This window comes from Muntiacus reevesi, chromosome 3, assembly GCF_963930625.1.
Source record: "Muntiacus reevesi chromosome 3, mMunRee1.1, whole genome shotgun sequence".
Taxonomy (NCBI): Eukaryota; Metazoa; Chordata; class Mammalia; order Artiodactyla; family Cervidae; genus Muntiacus; species Muntiacus reevesi.
Window position 1 is genome coordinate 86236721 of NC_089251.1, and position 20093 is coordinate 86256813.

The following is a 20093-nucleotide window of genomic DNA, read 5'->3' on the forward strand; positions in this document are numbered from 1 at the left end:
AAAAAAAAAAGAAACTAACCTGAAAATCTATTGTTAGGGGAAAGGTTAAGTGAATTACCCTATTTCCATTAACTGGGATTCTATGTCAGCATTAAGATAATTTTAGAAGGTTAGTTAATAATATCAGGTGTTCATTATCTCTTAAATGAAAATAGTTCTCACAACTATCCATGAAATATAATTTCACATATATATACACACATATATATGTGTGTATTGGTAGAAAAAACAAATCTTATTTGGGAATTTTTACTTTTATATATTTCTCTAGGTTCTAAAAATTAAACAATAGGTATAAATTATTTTTATAAATAGGAAAAATGTGACTTTTTCTAAAGGAAAATGTCTTTAAATGCCATCTTTGATTTTCCAACTCAATGGGAAATTTCCTTTGACATTGCATAGTATCTGGTTCATTTTTACAGTGCTTACTACATGCTGCCTTGATGTTATAGACTGACATGATGCCTTTCAATTATTTGTGAGAACAGTGATTTTTGTAAGGGTATGAACTGAGTGTTATTAATATATTTCTCAGAGTGCTCCCACTTAAACTGTCATTAAATATCCATAAAACAAAGGAATGCATGAATGCCAGGTGGTGAATAAACTTGTGTTGATGGGCTGCATAATTACAACAGACAAAAAAGACTGAGGATAACTGCTAATTATATAATTTGAAGTCTTCTGAAAAGCTTTTCTATACTCACAAAGAAAAACAATTTATTATATATATGTTAGAAACCACATTCTGATATTGATTTCTTTAAATTAAAAAAAAAAAACCTTAATCCTGATATGGACACCTTTTTTTTTTTAAGTAACACAGTAAGTTCATGCTTTGGCACTCACCCCTGTTTCTAAATATATAACAATTACTGAAATATTAATACACAATACAGGGTAGCCACTGAAACTCTGGGTCTACTGTCTAGCAAGCAGCAAGGGAAGCCAGGGTATTATCAACTAAAGGTAACAAATTAAATGTATCTATGAAAACACTCCTTCCTCAGCAGCTGAAATCCAGCTAAACTTCTCAGCATGCTTAAAATGTTGAATAAATACATTTTTAAAAATGAAACAAGAATAGATTAGCTATGACAAACAATGAGATTTCAGAAATGAAAAATAATCTTACAATGAAAAGTGCAACAGATAGGGTAGAATCTAGCTAGGCATAATAAAGCAGCAATTAGAAAACTGGAAGACAGAACTAAGGTATTCATGCTTAAAGCAGCAAAAGAGACAAGAAGATAAAAGGACAAAAGACGTGTTATGAGAGACATTGAAAAGAGAGTCTTCAACACTTGTCTAAAAGGAGTTACAGCTGGAGAGCAAGGTGGAGAAGCAATATCTGAAGAGATAACATCTGATCATTTTTCAAATATGAAGAAAGACTGGAGTCTTCAGATGGACAACACACTCTGCCTACTGAGTAAAATAAAGATAAATCCACATATAGACACATCATGGTAAAACTACAGAACATAAGGAATTAAGAGATGATCTCCAAAGACAGAACCATTCTCTACTAAGGAAAACAGTATCAAAAATAAGTCAGAAATACAGTGGTATTCTGTAGGTTAAAAGTACTGCTGGAAAATAACTGTTATCCTAAAATTGTATACCTGATTACTCTCATTACAGAATGAGTTCAAAATAAAGATATTCTCAGATATGTAAAGTATATATTTCCTAGTGATCCTCACTTAAAGAACTGTTAAAGGCTGTGATCTTAAAATATAAATTAGCAAATAAAAATATAGGACACCCAGTTAAGCTTGAATTTCATGTAAGCTAATACTTTAAGAATGTATATCTCAAATTATTTGCTGTTTACCTGGTATTCAAATTTAACTGGGCATCCTACATTTTATCTGACAATCCGATCACAAAAGAGAACGTGAACCCAGAAAGCAAGGATACAAGAAACAATGCTGAGTGAAAAAACTGATACCATCTCAGTAAACTCATGTAACTATTAACCATATAAAAAGAGTTGTTTCCATTAACTATACCTTTGAAAATGGTTCTAAAATGATAATCTCTTTTCTAAGAAAGTTATCACAAATCTATTTTCTTTTCAATATGCAAGCTGTTGTCATAATGGCCTTTGGACATCTCTACATTAAAAGAAGTGTAAATCCAATAACTGTTTTCCCAGCATGTACCAGAAGTTCATTATATTACAAATGATGCATGCAATTAATCATAAGAAAAATAAGAAACTGGTCTTAAAATTAAGTATCACTGTATCTCACCCTACCTGTCTGTTTTTACCCAGCAGTACACCACAGGCCAATTCTTTTCTCCAGCCAAGTCAGTTTACTTGAGAATCTTTCCTATACTTTCTGGCCTCCTCAACCCACTCAAAGACCAGTCTTCCTCTACATATTCACCATAGTGCAGTCACAGCAATTTTTTTATGTTCACTTAAGAGGCCTGAAATGTAAGCTACAGTCCAGACAACCTCTTTATAACCAAGAAGTTCCATGTACACCTTCTTTACATGGATTATTAATCAAGATTGGTCAGTTTCATTTAATGACAGAGGTATGCCCCTGGGCGGGGGCGGGGAAAGTACATTATCTTTTCTATGATCGGAATACAATTCAATTTCAGATGCACCTCGGGGCACTTTCTAGCAAAAAGAAGTCCAGCAGTGAAAGTTTTAGTAGAGTATTATTGCATCTTAGTGTATCTGTTTTGTAATTTTATTTTATTAGAGCAGAACAACCAGTGCAATAAAATCAAGCCAAAAGAAAGTTATGTGGACAGCTCTTTTATATTTGCTTTAATGGGCTCATCTGGAGTGAGCTGAAATTCAGCTAGTTGGATGACTGAACAAAGCAAATTACATCCTGCTGATTCAAACTGATTTAATTACACTAAATCCAAAGGGCAAGACTGATGTCTTATTCATCATTCATCACATATCCTCAGTCTGTAGTTCAGGAGTGCCCCGCCAACTCATGTTTATGGGCTATGGGATATTTTTTAAAGATTTCAAGATTCATGAAACGGAAACATACATACACTGGATTCTAAAAGCACAGACACTGCCTAGCTACATATTTTGGCATTGCCCATATCACCCCAGCACATGCTAAAAATGTAGAAAACAGTAGGTTGATTTTAGAACTATAAACTAATGAAACAAGTAAGTGATTTTAGCATGTTAAAAGAGATATTTGCTTTAAATAAAAGATTTCATGGAATAGACTGGTCCCCAAGTAATTTCAGAACCCAACTCTAGAAGTGAGATTTACACCTAACTTTTAAGAACACATTTATTTCACGGCAAAGTGATAGTCAAGTGTTCAGTCATGTCCAACTCTTTGTGACCCCATGGACTAGAGCCTACCAGGCTCCTCTGTCCATAGAATTCTCCATGCAAGAATACTGGAGCAGGTAGCCTTTCCCTTCTTCAGGGGATCTTCCCGATCCAGGGATTGAACCTGGGTCTCCTGTATTGCAGGCAGATTCTTTGCCATCCAAGCCACCAGGGTAGACCATGAAACAGGAGTTCCTATGATAACTGCCATGAGGTATTTCTTCATTTAATTCTAATTCAACATCAAACCTTTAGCATAATCATGAAATGACAAATGCTGCTCTAGGTATCCACCAGGAAATTTAATTGAATTGTTTGTTTTTATAAATGAAGCAAATTACAACAATTCCATAAATGCTGAGGGCAGTGAGGGCAGGTTTTAGAGCTCCATGTGTGTATATGCAATAAATCATTCCTTTGAAAACATAATTGCAGAACCACTAGAAAGGAGGGGAAAACCCAACTTTTAGGGCAATTATTTGAAAGCTCCTCAAGTTAACTTGTGCACAGTTGGCTCTTTGTTACAGAGTACACTTTGTGAAAAGTTGTTTCAGGCATTAATTCACTTAGGTGAAGGAAATAATGCAATTCTAGTTATTAATCACTTTAATTTTAAATGTGTTTTGTAAACTGAGAAGACGTTAAACTCTAAGAACAATGTGGAATGCACAAGTAATTAGATGGTTAACAGGCTTCTTTTGAAAAACTTCAAAGTAAAGAGCTTCAAGGCTCTAGGAAAATCCAAGTGTACATATGTAATGTGAGAAAGTTCTACCTAAGTTTAGTGGCCAATAATATCACAAAAGAAATGAAATTAAGCCCTTCGCTCAAAAGTAATGTAATAGATTATGATGAATGAAATCATATGATGTTATGAGTCAATCTACTCTGTAGTGTAATTTAGCAGTGCCTACTCGAGGCAGCATGAAATAGAATTTTCTGTGATACTTCACTCCAGAATTCATGCCAAAAAGTACAACGCTGTTTTGCAAATATTCTCCTAAGACAAACATAAGCCAGGATTTGGCGTTACTGAACATCAGTATGACTGAGGTGGAACCATTTGATATGCTCAGTATGAATAAAACTTGTTTAAGGTCACTCCATACCAACCAAACCAGAAAAGGAAAAGTCTAAAATCCTCAGGGAATTAAAGGCTTCTCCACTTTATTTGGTAAATGAGATGACAAATGATTACTTGCAAATTTTCACTTCCATTTCTATAGCGGCATTTTTATGAACATGAAGTGTTAGAACCTTGAACTAGCCAGTAGAAGGAATATATTAGATAACCATCCTTTCTTATTAAATCAAATAAACATTAATTTCTTTGACTTCTATTAGTTCTCAAAACAGATAGTATATCATATTTACATTAGTAATACTTTACGGATATATACAAAATTGTTAAAAGAGGCCATGATGCACATAGAAACAGAGATGGCTTGGGAATTTAATCCTGGCTGGGCCTCCTCATTATCTTTGCGATCTTGGGCACTCTCTTTCAGTCCTAATTGGAATTAATAATGTCCAAATCCTATCCCACCCCAAGAAAATGAGTATACTCTTCATCATTTGACATTCAGAGAAATCAGGAACATCGGACATTTCTGGAGAGTTTCTAACAAGTAGTCATGCGGACTTAGAATGGCGAAGTATAAATATGGATCCTCCTCTTTCTACAGCTTAATGGAGCAACCAGATATACCTAATCAAAGGAACACTTCAGGAAACTACATGACTAGGGTCTAAAATTTGTGTGACAGACCAGTCATTTCTTTCTTCTTATGCACAACCTCCATCCCAGGTGACAGAATAATATTGCTATCAGAGCACTAAAATAAATTGACAGAGTCCTTTAACATTACTTACTGCACAGCAAAGCCCCCCTATAGCATCCTGGGCCAACAGCTATTAGGGATCTGTTGGATCACTCCTAAGTGCTGGAAACTCAGTACTTCCAAAAGCATCTCATTACAATGATGGGGAATTCTAATCTACAGAAAAGGTTTGCATGTAGTTGTTATAAACATGCCTCCTTATAACTCCAGGCTATTGACTTTAGCTTTTCAAGTAATTTATAAGTCTTGCAGGACAGTCGATTAAACATTTAAAGGCATATTTCCAAGGTAGCCACTATATTTCTCCTCAGTCAACTTGGTTTACATTTCTCTTCAGTCAAACAGCTTGGTTTATATGGTAGAATATACATTTAGCCATCTATTCATTCTTCCACCCATTTAATTCAGCTTTCTATCCATACAGTATGAACTTTTTATGATATCTGAAATTCTACTGATTCTTACATAATGTTGATTAATCCCCTACTCCCACATCCCTAGCAGCACTGCAAGTTTGCAGATGTTTCTCAAAAAGCATCTTGAGCACCCTCTCCTTTGCCAACATTCTTTCATCTACAATGAGGGCTTAAAATATTTGAAGGAAAATGTTTTTAAAGACATGGTATATCTATGTGCATTTCAAAAGAAGATTCTTTTGAAGTCAGCAAAAGCTCTTCAAATCATCAAAGTTATACAGATACAATATTGAAGAGACAATTCACTTCAGAAAATTCTCAGATAATTAAGATATTCCTTTGACTTGAACCATTTTGACAGGTATTAACATATATATTGTTAACACTACATTAATCTGCTGTTGCTGCTGCTGCTAAGTCGCTTCAGTCGCATCCGACTCTGTGCGACCCCATAGACGGCAGCCCACCAGGCTCCCCCGTCCCTGGGATTCTCCAGGCAAGAACACTGGAGTGGGTTGCCATTTCCTTCTCCAATGCATGAAAGTGAAAAGTGAAAGTGAAGTCGCTTAGTCATGTCTGACTCTTCGCGACCCCATGGACTATAGCCTATCAGGCTCCTCCGTCCATGGGATTTTCCAGGCAAGAGTACTGGAGTGGGTTGCCGTTGCCTTCTCCGATTAATCTGCTCTGTCCCTATAAACACATACTGGTCAAGGATAGAGAGTCTCAGAACACAAGTCAGAGGACATGTGCTGTGTTTTGATATGGATTTTGGTTCAATAAGACTCTTGGAGGCTCTTTCTCTGTTTATTGCAAAGTACACATATTTCCAAGTTACCACCACCACCTTCATCATAGACATGTACTCGGAAATTAGGAGCACTGACTGCACATCTCCCAAAGTAAATGAAATGAAATTTGCTGTCATATACGGGTACTATAAGCTAGGCACTGGTAAACCTGAATTATAACCTCAGATCTATTTGGCCACAGAAAAGTCACTTAACTAGTCTGGACTTGAATGTCCTCACTTGTAAAGCACAGACACTGAACTAAAGGATTTTTGAAGGTCCCACTGCTTGTATGCTTCTATATAGATTGAACAAAAGCAATTATCCTTCAATTAAAAAATTAAAAAAAAAAAAAAAGAAATGTGTTTGCTCTGCTATTTAATACCTTAATAGTTAGAGTAGCCAGAAACAGTCCAATGAGAGAAGAAAGGGAACTCTGTGGCCCAATCATATGTCAGTAAAGAAGTAATACTTCTAGGAACATGCATGTGCTCACATGTGCACACACCCACATGTGGATTGTGCACTCCATAATGTAATCCAATCTGCCATGGATTCCAACACAAATAGATAGAGGGGGGTAAGTTCCATAAGGTTTAAATGGGAGTGATGTAATTCTAACAACCATACACTAAACTTTTTTTTCTAAACGGAGTGAGTAAGAGGTGATTCTCTGTGTGACCCTCACAAGCTGGGTTAACGAGCAAAACATGGCAAAACAACTCAAGTTTCTAAAAGCAAAACAACTGTTGAGCTCACACACCAATGAATTCACAGTTGATCTTACCTTGACAAAAGGTGTTGTTAACCCGTTTATAACCTTGTAGACATTCCATCATTTGATTATATCCATGATAAGCTGTATAAAAGAAACAATTTTGTTACATGCTTAAATTCTTACAATCCTAAACTACTGTATGTGATAAGCAAATTGATATAAAGCATGAGTGATCTTACTTCTAAGATATCAACCCAATGTATATTCATTTTCTGTTGTTTTTCAGTATATCTCATGCTTTGCAACAGACATAAATCTCAATTAGTTTTCAATCTTTATGTTCATTCAAAAGCCATAAAACTGTTCTATATTTTCTTCTAATTAGTGACTATTACCAAAAAATTCAATTCCTCCCCAATGATTAACTACTGGCAGTTGAATTTTCTTATAAATTCAGAGAGGGTGATTAGACATCCTGGTCTGCCTAGGACAATCCTTGATGATACCTGTTGCTCCATCAAGGTTCATTAATAGCATTCCACTTCACTCTGAAAAGTTCCCCAGTTTAGATAATAAACTATATGCTCACTTTAATTATAGGCTCACATATTCTAGTATATATTGATTCTCTCTACCATGAAGCTGAGAAGAACAGGTGTTAAAGGAAGCTAGGAGATGTAAAGATATGCTCTGATACACTGTCTGATTCAGCATTCAGAAAACTCAACCAGTCAAATGTTGAAGCCACCAATTTACCAACAAAACCCTAGCCACTGAAATCTTGACATCCTACTGTGATACCTGAGAGACTTCTTGGCATAAGTGCCAGAACCAGTTTGCTGCTGCTGAGTCGCTTCAGTCGTGTCCGACTCTGCGCGACCCCATAGACGGCAGCCCACCAGGCTCCCCGTCCCTGGGATTCTCCAGGCAAGAACACTGGAGTGGGTTGCCATTTCCTTCTCCAGTGCATAAAAGTGAAAAGTGAAAGTGAAGTTCTTCAGTCGTGTCTGACTCTTCGCGACCCCATGGACTGCAGCCTACAAGGCTCCTCCATCCATGGAATTTGCCAGGCAAGAGTACTGGAGTGGGCTGCCAGTGCCTTCTCCAGAACCAGGTTGACCTAGGTTCAAATCTTGGCTCTGCCTTTTGACAGCTCTGCCACCTTGGAAGACAAGCTTCCTGGTTCCAAATGGAATTCTGTACAATAGGAGTATTTCCAACTGTTGAGTAAGTCAGGGCTGTTGCAGAGTAGAGAGATACTTTATACAAAATGCCTACCATTGGGCCTGACAAAAGTATGCACAGATATCACTGTTTCCTGCAATAAGGTGTTCTTTTATTAAGATAATAATGGACTGTCGTGAAAATAGGCTGAATGGTTAAACCACTTAGAAGACCTAAACAAGCAGTGAAACAAAAAAATTCCAAGTAAAATGAAAATTTTCCTTTGAAAAATAAAATTATTTTGCCCCTAACACATGGTCTTCATTCTCACCACTAAGGAATAGCATGTAAGTATTTACTAGTCACATTCCTCTCCTCTATTACTTCCTTTCTTTGCCTTATTTCCTCTGCTAGAAAATAGTTAAGGTGAGGAAACTGGAAATACTGGGTTAAAAGTAAAAAACTAGTTAGTATGTGGGTAGTCACCCATTCAGCCCCTTGGCCACATGTCCACTCTTGTCCCGTGTAACGAGGACACCCTGTAACAGGTTACCTACAGAGATTGTGAGATCTCTCTCAGTGACTTGTTCAAAGGCAAAAGAGAGATTATTATCTCATTTAGAAATTAAGTCGTCTACCTCAAGGCAGAAAGCCAGACCAGATGATCTTAAAGTCTTCCTCTGTTTAGAATTCGATGCTAATTTTCTTTGAAAAAAGTTTAAAGGGCAAGCAACTTGTTCAAACCAAGTACATTTTTAATAGATTACAGACTCTTTAATGAAATCATTTGCAGATTTAAAATTAAGTTTTCACAGTAAGAACTGATCAACAATGAAAGGTCTTTCTGTATGTGGCTAAACAAAAAATTCAAAACATTAAATAAGAGCCACTTGAAAATTACTCTGAGTGAAAAAAAAAAAAAAAAGCATGGAGCACAAAATCCTAGCTTCTAAAGCCAAGAAAAGTCTGCTCTCTTCCAAAACAAGTATGATTTTAAAACAAACAAAGTTTTTTAAGTGACACAGGAAGAATAGGACTCTGAATGTGTTTCTTGGGAGTGGGCTATATGGTAGGATGGCACAAACGGAGTAAAAGTCAAGATGTCAATAGCTTACTTCATTGATAATCCATGTTGCTCTTCAACTTACATATTAGATCAACCCATACAGACCTTATTTTCATTAGTTAAAAGTGATAGCAACTTTGTATTTTACTTTCTACTTAAATTATTATCAACATCAAAATATAGAGCTAACAAAACCATATAAAGTATTGAATTTATCCCCAGATGATACAATTCTAGATAGAAAATGACACAACTGTGATTCTCTTTACTCTTCACTTCTGTCCCTGTCTTGCAACTTTGGGCTTTGGAAATAAGAGGAAAGAGAAGCTAAATAAGCAAACAATACACAGAGAAGGGAAAAAAATGAAAAAGAAAAATAAGAGATAAAATGAGAAAAGTACTAGAGAACATAAACTTAGCCTCAAAACCAAGCTGTAAGAATTGGATTTCTCTTTCTTCATTCCTTAGACTCAGCAGTGGAAAACATACTAACCTTCACATTATTCTAAACTTACCCCCAAAATGATGGGGAGACATTTTTTGAAAGGCAATGCTTCTTCAACATTTTAGATATAGATTTGTTTCACGGTCCATAGGACTTCACAACAAATGACAGAGCTGGGAGTCAAACCCAAGTCTACCTAACTCCAAACTCCATGGTCTCGAAATCATACAAAACATCCCTGAGATGTCCCTTTGGTCAGGCTGTCATGATAATTTTATGTAGATAGATCTTTTAGTGAGGTGGGACCATCACACTCAACCCACTGTTGGAAATTGCATGGCTAATCATTATTGAAACCCAGAGAAAATTTACCGGGGACAATGTCTCAGTTCTGAATGTTCTTGTTTATGTGGGTTTTTTCCCCTCTGTATGAATAATTCATTAATTATCAGAAACTTCAGTAGGTGTTTCCAAAAATTATTTTTCTAAAGGAAGATAGGAACAATTATCAAGGCAAAAAGTAAAATTAAATTAACTTTAAACATCAAAAGATTTAGAGAACAAGTTTGAGAGATAAGAAAGAATCATTTATGATGATGGAAGAATAGTATATAAGACAGACCAAAGGAGCAGTGATTCTTAGGGGGCAGATTCTAGACTGAATAGGTTTTAAAAGGCAGTTGAGAATACCATTCAAATCAACAGATGTTTGTTGAGAATACCATTCAAATCAACAGATGTTTAACGAAGGATAAATAAAAATTATCCAATGAAAGCAAATGAGAAACTCCTTGCAGCATAAACTATTAAAAAACAACTATAAAAACAAAAATGATAACATGGAAAAATATCACTTGCTTTCTTGGCAAAAACATGACAAATAAGAGGGAAAGCTCCACTTAAAACCAGCTACCTCTGTCTTTCTAAAAAGTACTAGGTTTCAATTATCCAGAGCTAACACTATATTCAAAAACTAGGGGGGAAAAAAACTGGGGGGAAGTAACAGAAAGAGGTAAATCTGGATTTATTCACATCAACAGGTTCTGAGAAACAAATTTTATAGACTAATCAATGCATGTAGATGTCAGTAGAGATTTATGTCTTGAAAAATGTGATCGTTTAACAGCAGAGACTAAGAGGAAAAGTGAGGAAGCACCGTGTCCTTGTGACTAAGTTTCTCTTTCAAAAATCAGCATTCATTTCTTTATTTTAGCTTTTCTTTTCAGTAAAATTTGAAAACCTATAGTGTAATAAAAACTACAAGAGAAGTTGTGGATATTAATAAACATTTAAGGAATGTAACTTAACAACTGCTGATTTTTTATAGCAGCATTTAATTATCATTTCATTATCATTTTAAAAGAGATCTTATTTTTCTTTCATCTTAGAAAACAGAGCCTACTTACAGCACATCCCCTTTTAAAAGATTTTTTCTTTAAAGTAATCCAGCTGAACAAAAGGCAACCGATAACTATGTTTATTAAAAAACAGAAATCAGTATGAAAGCTTTCTCAGACTTGCAAGATTTCTGGAGATGCAAATTACTGTACTACATTCTACAATTCAGTGTGATTTCTTTGAAGTCTAATGTCTCACCATTAAAAGAGTCATCATAAGAAAACAGACACGCTACATTAACTTGCAAAAGAACGATGAAATGTCACTTACATGGCTTCTTGGGGCATTTCTGGCATTTGTGAAAGCCCCAGGAGGTGCCCACAGTTCCACAGCAGTCCTCCTGCTTTGAAAGGCCAGGGAGCGCTTTGCCACACTGCAATGATGAGGTGTGAAACAGGAAGGTTAATTGGACGCAGGATGCCCAGCGCCACAGCACTGGTGTGCTTCACAGCCACATTATAAAACAGTTCCCTTGTTGTTGACACAGAACCCGGGGGAGGGTTGGGAGTGGGGGCTCTAAAACCTCAGAATGAAACATCCACACACAATCAGAGGGCACTCAAGCAAACAAGCACATTTCCAAGAGCTCCTTGGCATTTTTAGAGTCTTCATACAACCTGTCACTGTTCTGAGCACTTTATAAAACTTAATCTTCCAATGCCTTTTTTCGCATTTTTTCCCCCTTAGTAAGAAGAAACTTATAAGATACTTTGAACTTTTTACATTTGAATTTTAACTGTCTACTGAGATGTCCGCTGTGGACACTCAGGGAACAGAGCTGTAAGGGTGAGGCATGTACGAAGACCTTGAGAATACGGCACAGACCCCACCTACAAGAGGCCATGGGTCCTCCTGTAACACCAAGGCCTGGGCAGAGACAGGGTAGGACCACGGGCTGAGCCAGACCAGCCCTGGGTGAGACAAACACTCCAGACATCCATGCAGCCTGACCCCAGGAAGCCAGCCACGCTGGGGAGGTCCTGGCAGGTTTAAATCAGCCCAGCAGGCAGAGGAGTCGGGCTTCAGGATCACCTGAGTGCCACAGAGATGACAAATGCAAGGATCCATCTCATGTTCCAGCCAGCCAAGGTCAGAAGAGGCCAAGGAGCAGAATCCTGAAGTTAGACCTGCTCAGTGGCATTGACAAGACTTTAGAATGACAGACTCTGCTTTGCGCACTGATTTCGAGGCCAATGGTGCAGGATAGGGCTGCCCGGCTCCTCATTCCTAATGTGCAGGCAAAGCCCAGATCTAAGGGGCCACTCTGCCTTCCTCTGCCTCAGCCTCTACAAGATTCTCCAAGTGGCTTTCAGAGTCACCTTGGCTTCCCTTGTGGCTCAGCTGGTAAAGAATCCACCTGCGATGAGGGAGACCTGGGTTCGATCCCTGAGTTGGGAAGATCCTCTGGAGAATGAAAAGGCTATCCACTCCAGTATTCTGGCCTGGAGAATTCCATGGACTGTATAGTCCATGGGGTCGTCCATGGGGTCGCAAAGAGTCAGACTGAGCGACTTTAACTTTCACTTTCCAAAGACACATCTGATCACATTATTCTGAATGAAAACCTTCAGCCACTCTCCCCTGTATGAAGACTGCAACCTCCCCGATACAATCTGTGTGACCTTCTAGTTCTCACCTCAGACAATCTCTCTCTGTCCCCTCCCACCCCTCTCCATCCCTCCTTCAGGCACACTCAAAGACGCCTTATCTTCTGTACAAACTAGCTTGTTCTTTAGTTTCCTCTGATTGTTCGCTCCTTCCTTCCTTTAACAGACTCAGAGAATCCTCACCATGAAACCTCCTGTCTCCTCAATTTCAGCGAGTTCCTCCAACCATCCCCTTTACTCCAGGATACTTTCTACACAGTTCTGCTGCCTCCACTATGTATTTTAATAAAACACAGATGTATTTTACTTATCTTTATAACCCCAATGTATAGTATAAGTTGCAAATAAACACTCAATAAACGTTAAGGGAAGGAAGGAGCAAACAATCAGAAGAAACTAAAGAACTAGTTTCAGTCCATTCAAGCAAGCAACGGTCCTGGGGAAAACAATGGGAATTAGCAAACTAGCCCAGGCTGGTGAGCAGAACTCAGGGGCAGAAAGTTGGGACAGGTGGCGACTCGTAGAAGGGCAGCAGATAGTGCATACCAGTTGCCTGGCAGGCCTCCAGGGACCACACTGCCTTCCCTCCAGGTCCACCCATGCAGCATTCCCAACAAGGCTCTGACTACATGTCCGACTTGTAAAACAAAACCAGAGAAGGCAGGGCTCAGCTAATGAAGTTGGAGTTACATCATAGCTTTGAAGTCCTTAGGTTTTTGTGGGTTTTCAAGATTTCAACAGGATGTCGTATTCTCTCCAAAAATAGTGTATGATGAGCAGGAGGAGGGGAGGGGGGCAATGGGGGAAGAGAGTGAACACATGTACAAATGGAGAACCTCGGGGAGGAACAACACATACTGGCTGCATTCAGGTAGTTCCCAGACTCCTTCAGCTTAATAACAGAAGGCTTAAACCTGAAATATGAAGCAAGAAAGAAGGAAGATGGAATAACGCTCCAGGCGTTAAGACTAGAAAGAAAATTACATGTGAAGAACACAGAGGTCTCCACGGTTGCAATCAGCTGCCAAAGCGTGCTTGTGGTTTACTCCCAGTATGATCAGTCAGATTTATGTCAGACACCAGTGCATATCACATGTAGACCATTCTCGTCCCAGCCCCTCTAGGTTCTTCTCTTCATCAAGCAAAACTCTCAACACTTGCCGATTTTATATGCTCCAAATGCTGGTAGCAGTTAAAATCCAATTTTCACCTTGGATTCCTAGAATGTTTGATTTGGGAGGGCAAAAATAAATCATTTCTCCCGACTGGGCCTCAAAAAAACGGTACAAGGTTTTCATTACAGGATTCAGGCTGCTTTATCCTACGGCTTTGTTTTTGCGGGTCCACAGCCAAGAGCAGCACAAGCCATCCAAGTCGATTAAATAAATGGCAGGGTAGGTGGTACCACAACGCTGTGTGTTCCTCTCAAAACTGGGTCTGCACAGCATGAGGACAGACTGCAAGGGATAAAGTCAGGTTTGCAACAAGGCAAAGGGCGCCCCTCTAGTTAGTTAACTATGCAGAGATTTCAAAGTGCAGCAAGAAACTCCACCTGAGACCTTTGCAGCCAGATGTAGGGCTTTTGCTCATACAAGAGATTCCTCAGCACCTAATATTACCTGGATGCTGGAAGCATCTAGAACAAAAGAAGGTAGAGGAAGGATCTCCCCTCCATACCAAAAGTCCACACAGGAGACAATGACATTGAAAAGGACATTAGAATCTTAAATGCCCTCCTGTCAGCCTGGAAGATTCTACTTCTCAATAAGACATAATCACATGGACATAGGCTGATGCTACTGAGCTACATTTTTATTCCCAAATTAAAGTGATTTTTTTACAAGTTAAAAACACAAATGGAATTTCTCTTGTGTGAATCACTCACCACATTTTCAGAGAAAGCCTGTCTCTCATTTCAAGGCATATCTTATTAGAAATCCAGGAGAAATGTGCTAATCGTATAACCCAATATTTAGTTATTTCAAGCCAGAAAGGAAAACCTATGCTGTCCATCGAGCAATGTGATAAAGCTCAAAAAGTTCACACAACTCTGGGCTGCACATTAGGGGACTCTTGGACCCCATACGTCCATGCTAGGATTCAGCAAATGCATGGCCTACCTAGACTGGTCCAAACAGAACAATAAAGGTTCAGGCTACCAGGTTCAATGACTATCAGCTGAAGAAAGTAGAGATGATAAGACAGACAGCAGAGTTCAGACATGTTCAACAAACATGTTCAACATGTTCATGTTGTTGCTTGAAGTTATCTGCATGGTGAAGGTATTAGCATGACTACAGGCTCCAGATCATAAAAAAAGAAGATTCCACTCATTAAGCAGGAGACCTTTACAACAGCAAATTATCCTCAACAATGGAAGAGGTCAATACATTCACTGATGCTGAAGGCTGAAGGATCATCTCGTGGGAATGCCCAGGGTAAGAAGCAGATGTCTCTTAGGGTTTCTGTCAGATCTAGGGTTCCATGCTCAATATACACTGATAGGTTGCATTACTGACAAAGGAAATACTAGAGCCAACCACAAGTACTTGTGTTGCGGAGAGCAGGAAATGTCTCTAGCAGGACAGTGTCTGGGCAGATACGCTCCTACCCAGCTTCTATGCTTCACCTTGTCCCTCAAATCAACACCACCAGGGATGCTCATACCAGTCTGAGCTTACTCCTACAGGACCTATGCAAACTAGACAGAAAAAGAGGAAAACAAATAGAACTCCTCTCAGCACTAATCACCATGATTCTTAGAAGACTGGCTGCGTGAAAATAACTCATCAAACATTACTACCTGCATATCTGGACTAGCACCATACATTAGAGGGTAAGACTATTTAGAAAGCATCACAATTACTCCATGAATGTTCACGGTACTACTTTTACAGCAAAGAAGTTATTACAAGCAATGGTGCAAAAGGCTTTGTTAAACATTGTTAAGAATTAACAGACTGCAAAATCATGAACTCTTCTAAATCTTGACCTGATTGAGAACACTTATCTGTAGACTTATCTGCAGCACTCACCTGCAAATTCTCGCTTTTAAAACATCATAACGCTTTCCTGCCACTCAAAATAAAGCTGTGATGACAGCTGGTTTTAGATTTCCCTATAAATATATGAGCATTAAGTCTTAAATTTAATGGCTTATAATTTTTGTCTATTACAAACTCGCCAATGGAATTGCTTCATAGATGAACAATCACTTGAAGGGAGTGTGATAAATATTGGAGTATGGTGTCAAAAGATTCAGTTTTCACACCTTAAAATTACTAGTACCTATAGTATCCTTATTTCAAGAACATTTGTTGCACCAGGCCAGTGGATCTTCCCCAGGAAAGATTCAGCCATGGGGGGAAAAAAAGGAACACTGGTGTGGAATCATTCCTTACACCTGGACCTAAACCCCAAGCCTCTCTGACAAGATGTTCCACAGACCATCCAGCATCTCCAGACTAGTTCTCAGACAAAGGGATGGTAATTCCAACTTCAAAGGACTGTGGTGAGATTCATCAATGCATGTCCAAGCGTGGCTGACCTTATCCCGTCAGCCCCGGTGCAGGGACTAGTAGACAGTGATCTTCTGGGGTGTGTTCTGCACCAGGACAGAGTGTTTGGGAAGCAGAGCAAGGACTGACTGGATCTGCACCATCCTCCTCAGCTTGTATCTTGTGTGGGTGCAACCTACCGAGCGTTACAGTGCTGGCCAATTTCTTAGGCTCTCGGGATACATTTCTCAAAAGAGTTCAGATACTCTAGGAGTAAAAGGGCTGCTTTATGAAGATGGCCACCATGTCAAGGACTCACAACTGAAGACATTTGAAGATGTTAATACTGAAATACTCTTACAAATTATCTTATCATGTGTATGTAACTCACTTTACTTTGTTATCAGGAACCATTATATACTGAAGTATAAAAGACTGAGTTTGAATAAAGAACATTTTTCTCAACGAGATTAAGACACTGGAACCAAAGAAACACAGAGAAACTAAAATATTAAAATAGTATAGATTTTTTTAAAATGCTCCTAGAGATTGTACCGAAGTAAAACATGAAAGAAAAGAGAGGCTGGTTCACTGCAACTCTCTTTCTTGCAAGAGGATGCAGAGCAGTGTTTGGGCAAGAACTGAAACAGGCAGTGACTCAACGGCTGGACTGGGGAGAAGAATTCCAAAGGGATGGAGCAGCATTAGCTAAGCCCAATACCTAACACCAACTGGAAGGGGCCGAAGGGCGGGAGCAGGCGAAGGACAGAGGAAGGCGGGCCAAATGCAAAGAAACAGTGAGCCGGTGGGGCAAGTCATAGAATGAAGTGGAGCTAAGGCATGGAGCATTCTCCCAGTCAGCTTGTAGCGGGACATCAAAATTCATTAGGAGGCAGGAAAAAGGAAAGGTCAAAGCAACAGAGTTCTGGGTTGCTTCCAGTGAAGTATCTGGCATCTGTGAAGCAGCGTGGCAAACAGAAATATTGATCAAGAGGAGGAGGAAGAGAAAGAAAAGATTAAGTGTTTTATGAAAGTATAGTGTGTGTGCGTGCGTGCTGTCACTTGAGTCATGTCAGACTCCTTGCAACCCCATGGACGGAGGCCCACCAGGGTCCTCTGTCCATGGGATTTTCCAGGCAAGAATACTGGAGTGGGCTGCCACGCCCTCCTCCAGTCTACATCTGATACTTCCCCTCAAAAGTAAGTACAAATTATTAGGATAGAGTACATCATTCATGGAGAAAAATGGAAGAAATTGCTGATCAATATGGTCAGTAATCAGAGCCCCATAACAAAATTGGGTAATTATTAAATTATTAGAGAAGTGTTGGCTATATTTCTCCTCAAAGAACTAGCTGAAGGGAGCTTTTAAGTTCACTGCAAAAGATCTCTTTCCCAACAAATTCTGTCCCAAACAAGAGCCATCCCAACACAAGCTGTCAGGCATCTCCATGTTTGGCAGAATTACTGCATTATGATTGTGAAACTGACCTACCCACACAATCCGATTCCCGCATGTGGGGCCAGTGAAAAGTGGTGAAAAGATGACCCAGAACTCAATAAAAGACAAGAGTTTAGCTTTTGAAGTTGGATCAATATGCGTCAAAATCCTCACTTTACCCATCACCACCTACAAGGCCACAGGCAAAACTCTCAAACTCTCTGCCTATTTCTTCCTTCAAATGGAACTAAAAATGTCCATTTCCACAGAGTTCTCAAAACTTAAACAATACATGGAAGCAGATTCTACATGAGACAGCCACGTGTCCAGACATGTTTGGCTCAGAATCAATATTAGACCCCTTCCTCTGGGTCACTTGTTTAAAAACCTGGGCTTATTTAACAAATGACTGAGTAATCTAATAGTTACTCAATATAATACAATGTCCCAACTTACAGAGAAGAGCTGCATTAAAATAAATTAGATCTGGAAATTTAAAGGGCTTCCCTGAGAGCTCAGTTGGTAAAGAATCCACCTGCAATGCAGGAGAACCCGGTTCAATTCCTGGGTCAGGAAGATCTGCTAGAGAAGGGACAGGCCACCCACTCCAATATTCCTGGGCTTCCCTTATGGCTCAGCTGGTAAAGAATCCAACTGCAATGCAGGAGATCTGGGTTGGGAAGATTCCCTGGAGAAGAGAAAGGCTACCCACTCCAGTATTCTGGCCTGGAGAACTGCATGGACTGTATTCCATGGACAGAGAAGCCTGGTGGGCTACAGGCCATTGGATTGCAAAGGGTCAGACATGACTGAGTGACTAACATAAAAAATTTAAAAAGAAAAAGATGTTCTTTTTGGTTTTTTGTTTGTTTGTTTGTTTTTTAAGTTGCACTGCACAGCAAGGGGATCTTTGTTCCCCCATCAGGAACTGAATCCATGCCCCCTGCAGTGAAAGTGTGGCATCTTAACCACTGAACCACAGGTAAGTCCCAAAACAAGATATTCTTAAGATTTTGCTAAAAAATGTTCCAGGTTTTTAAAAAATAAAGATCAGGGGGTTAATGCTGTGGAAAGTTTGTGATTTTCAGTTCAGTTCAGTTGCTCAGTCGTGTCCGACTCTTTGTGACCCCATGAATCACAGCACGCCAGGCCTCCCTGTCCATCACCAACTCCCAGAGTTGACTCAAACTCATGCCCATCGAGTCGGTGATGCCATCCAGCCATCTCATCCTCTGTCGTCTCCTCCTCCTCCTGCCCCCAATCCCTCCAAGCATCAGGGTCTTTTCCAATGAGTCAACTCTTCGCATGAGGTGGTCAAAGTACTGGAGTTTCAGCTTCAGCATCAGTCCTTCCAATGAACACCCAGGACTGATCTCCTTTAGGATGGACTGGTTGGATCTCCTTGCAGTCCAAGGGACTCTCAACAGTCTTCTCCAACACTTCTACTCAATAAGGACAGCATGGTATCACTGAATCACAGTGAGTTAACCAGCTAATATCAGTGTTTAAGCAACAGATGACTTCACTTTGGGGACATCAAGACTCTTCTTGTCATACGTCATGTCTTGGTGAAAGAGGATCAAAACCATGAAACCGTAATAATGGAGCCTACTACTCTACATCCACTCCCAAGCATCATGGCCCAAGGACAGACACTGCAGAACATGGACTCGCTGAGACAGGTCCCAGAGAACATGTCTGTTTTTTCCTGCTCAGCTAGTATCATGGACTGAATATTGTTATGCCTCTCTGTGTATATTCACATCTGACCCCTAACAGCATGACATGAGGAGGTGTGGCCTTTGGGACATAATTAGATTTAGATGAGGTCATGAGGGTGGGCCCTTGTGATAGGATTAGTGTCCTGATGAAGAGAGACACACTAGAGCCCTTTTTCTGCCCTATGAAGACAGAGAGAAGGTGGCCACAGACAAACCAGGAAGACAGCCCTGAAGTGAAGTGAAAGCCGCTCAGTCATGTCTAACTCTGTGACCCTGAGGACTGTAGAGTCCATGGAACTCTCCAGGCCAGAATACTGGTGTGGGTAGCCTTTCCCTTCTCCAGGGAATCTTCCCAACCCAGGGATCGAACCCAGGTCTCCTGCATTGCAGGTGGATTCTTTACCAGTTGAGTCAGAAGGAAAGCCCAAGAATACTGGAGTGGGTAGCCTATCCTTTCTCCAGTGGATCTTCCTGACCCAGGAATTGAACCGGGGTCTCCTCCATTGCAGGCGGATTCTTTACCAACTGAGCTATCAGGGAAGCCTGAAGAGAGCCCTACCAGGAATTAAATCTCTCAACATCTTGATCTTATACTTCCAATTTCCAGAACTGTGAGAAAATAAATTTTGGTCATTTCTACTACCCAGTCTATAG

General features: G+C 39.5%; 1 protein-coding gene across 12 annotated transcripts in view; it reads right to left on the minus strand.

Annotated features, from left to right (window-relative positions):
• LTBP1 (latent transforming growth factor beta binding protein 1) overlaps window positions 1–20093 on the minus strand; it is a 453522-nt gene that overhangs the window by 186654 nt on the left and 246775 nt on the right. For all 12 annotated transcript variants that reach the window (XM_065929446.1, XM_065929445.1, XM_065929447.1 and 9 more), the window contains 2 exons: window positions 11444–11546; window positions 7170–7241 (listed from right to left, as the gene is read on the minus strand). In XM_065929446.1, coding sequence (XP_065785518.1) covers window positions 7170–7241; window positions 11444–11546 — 175 coding nt within the window. The remainder of the gene's footprint in view (window positions 1–7169; window positions 7242–11443; window positions 11547–20093) is intronic.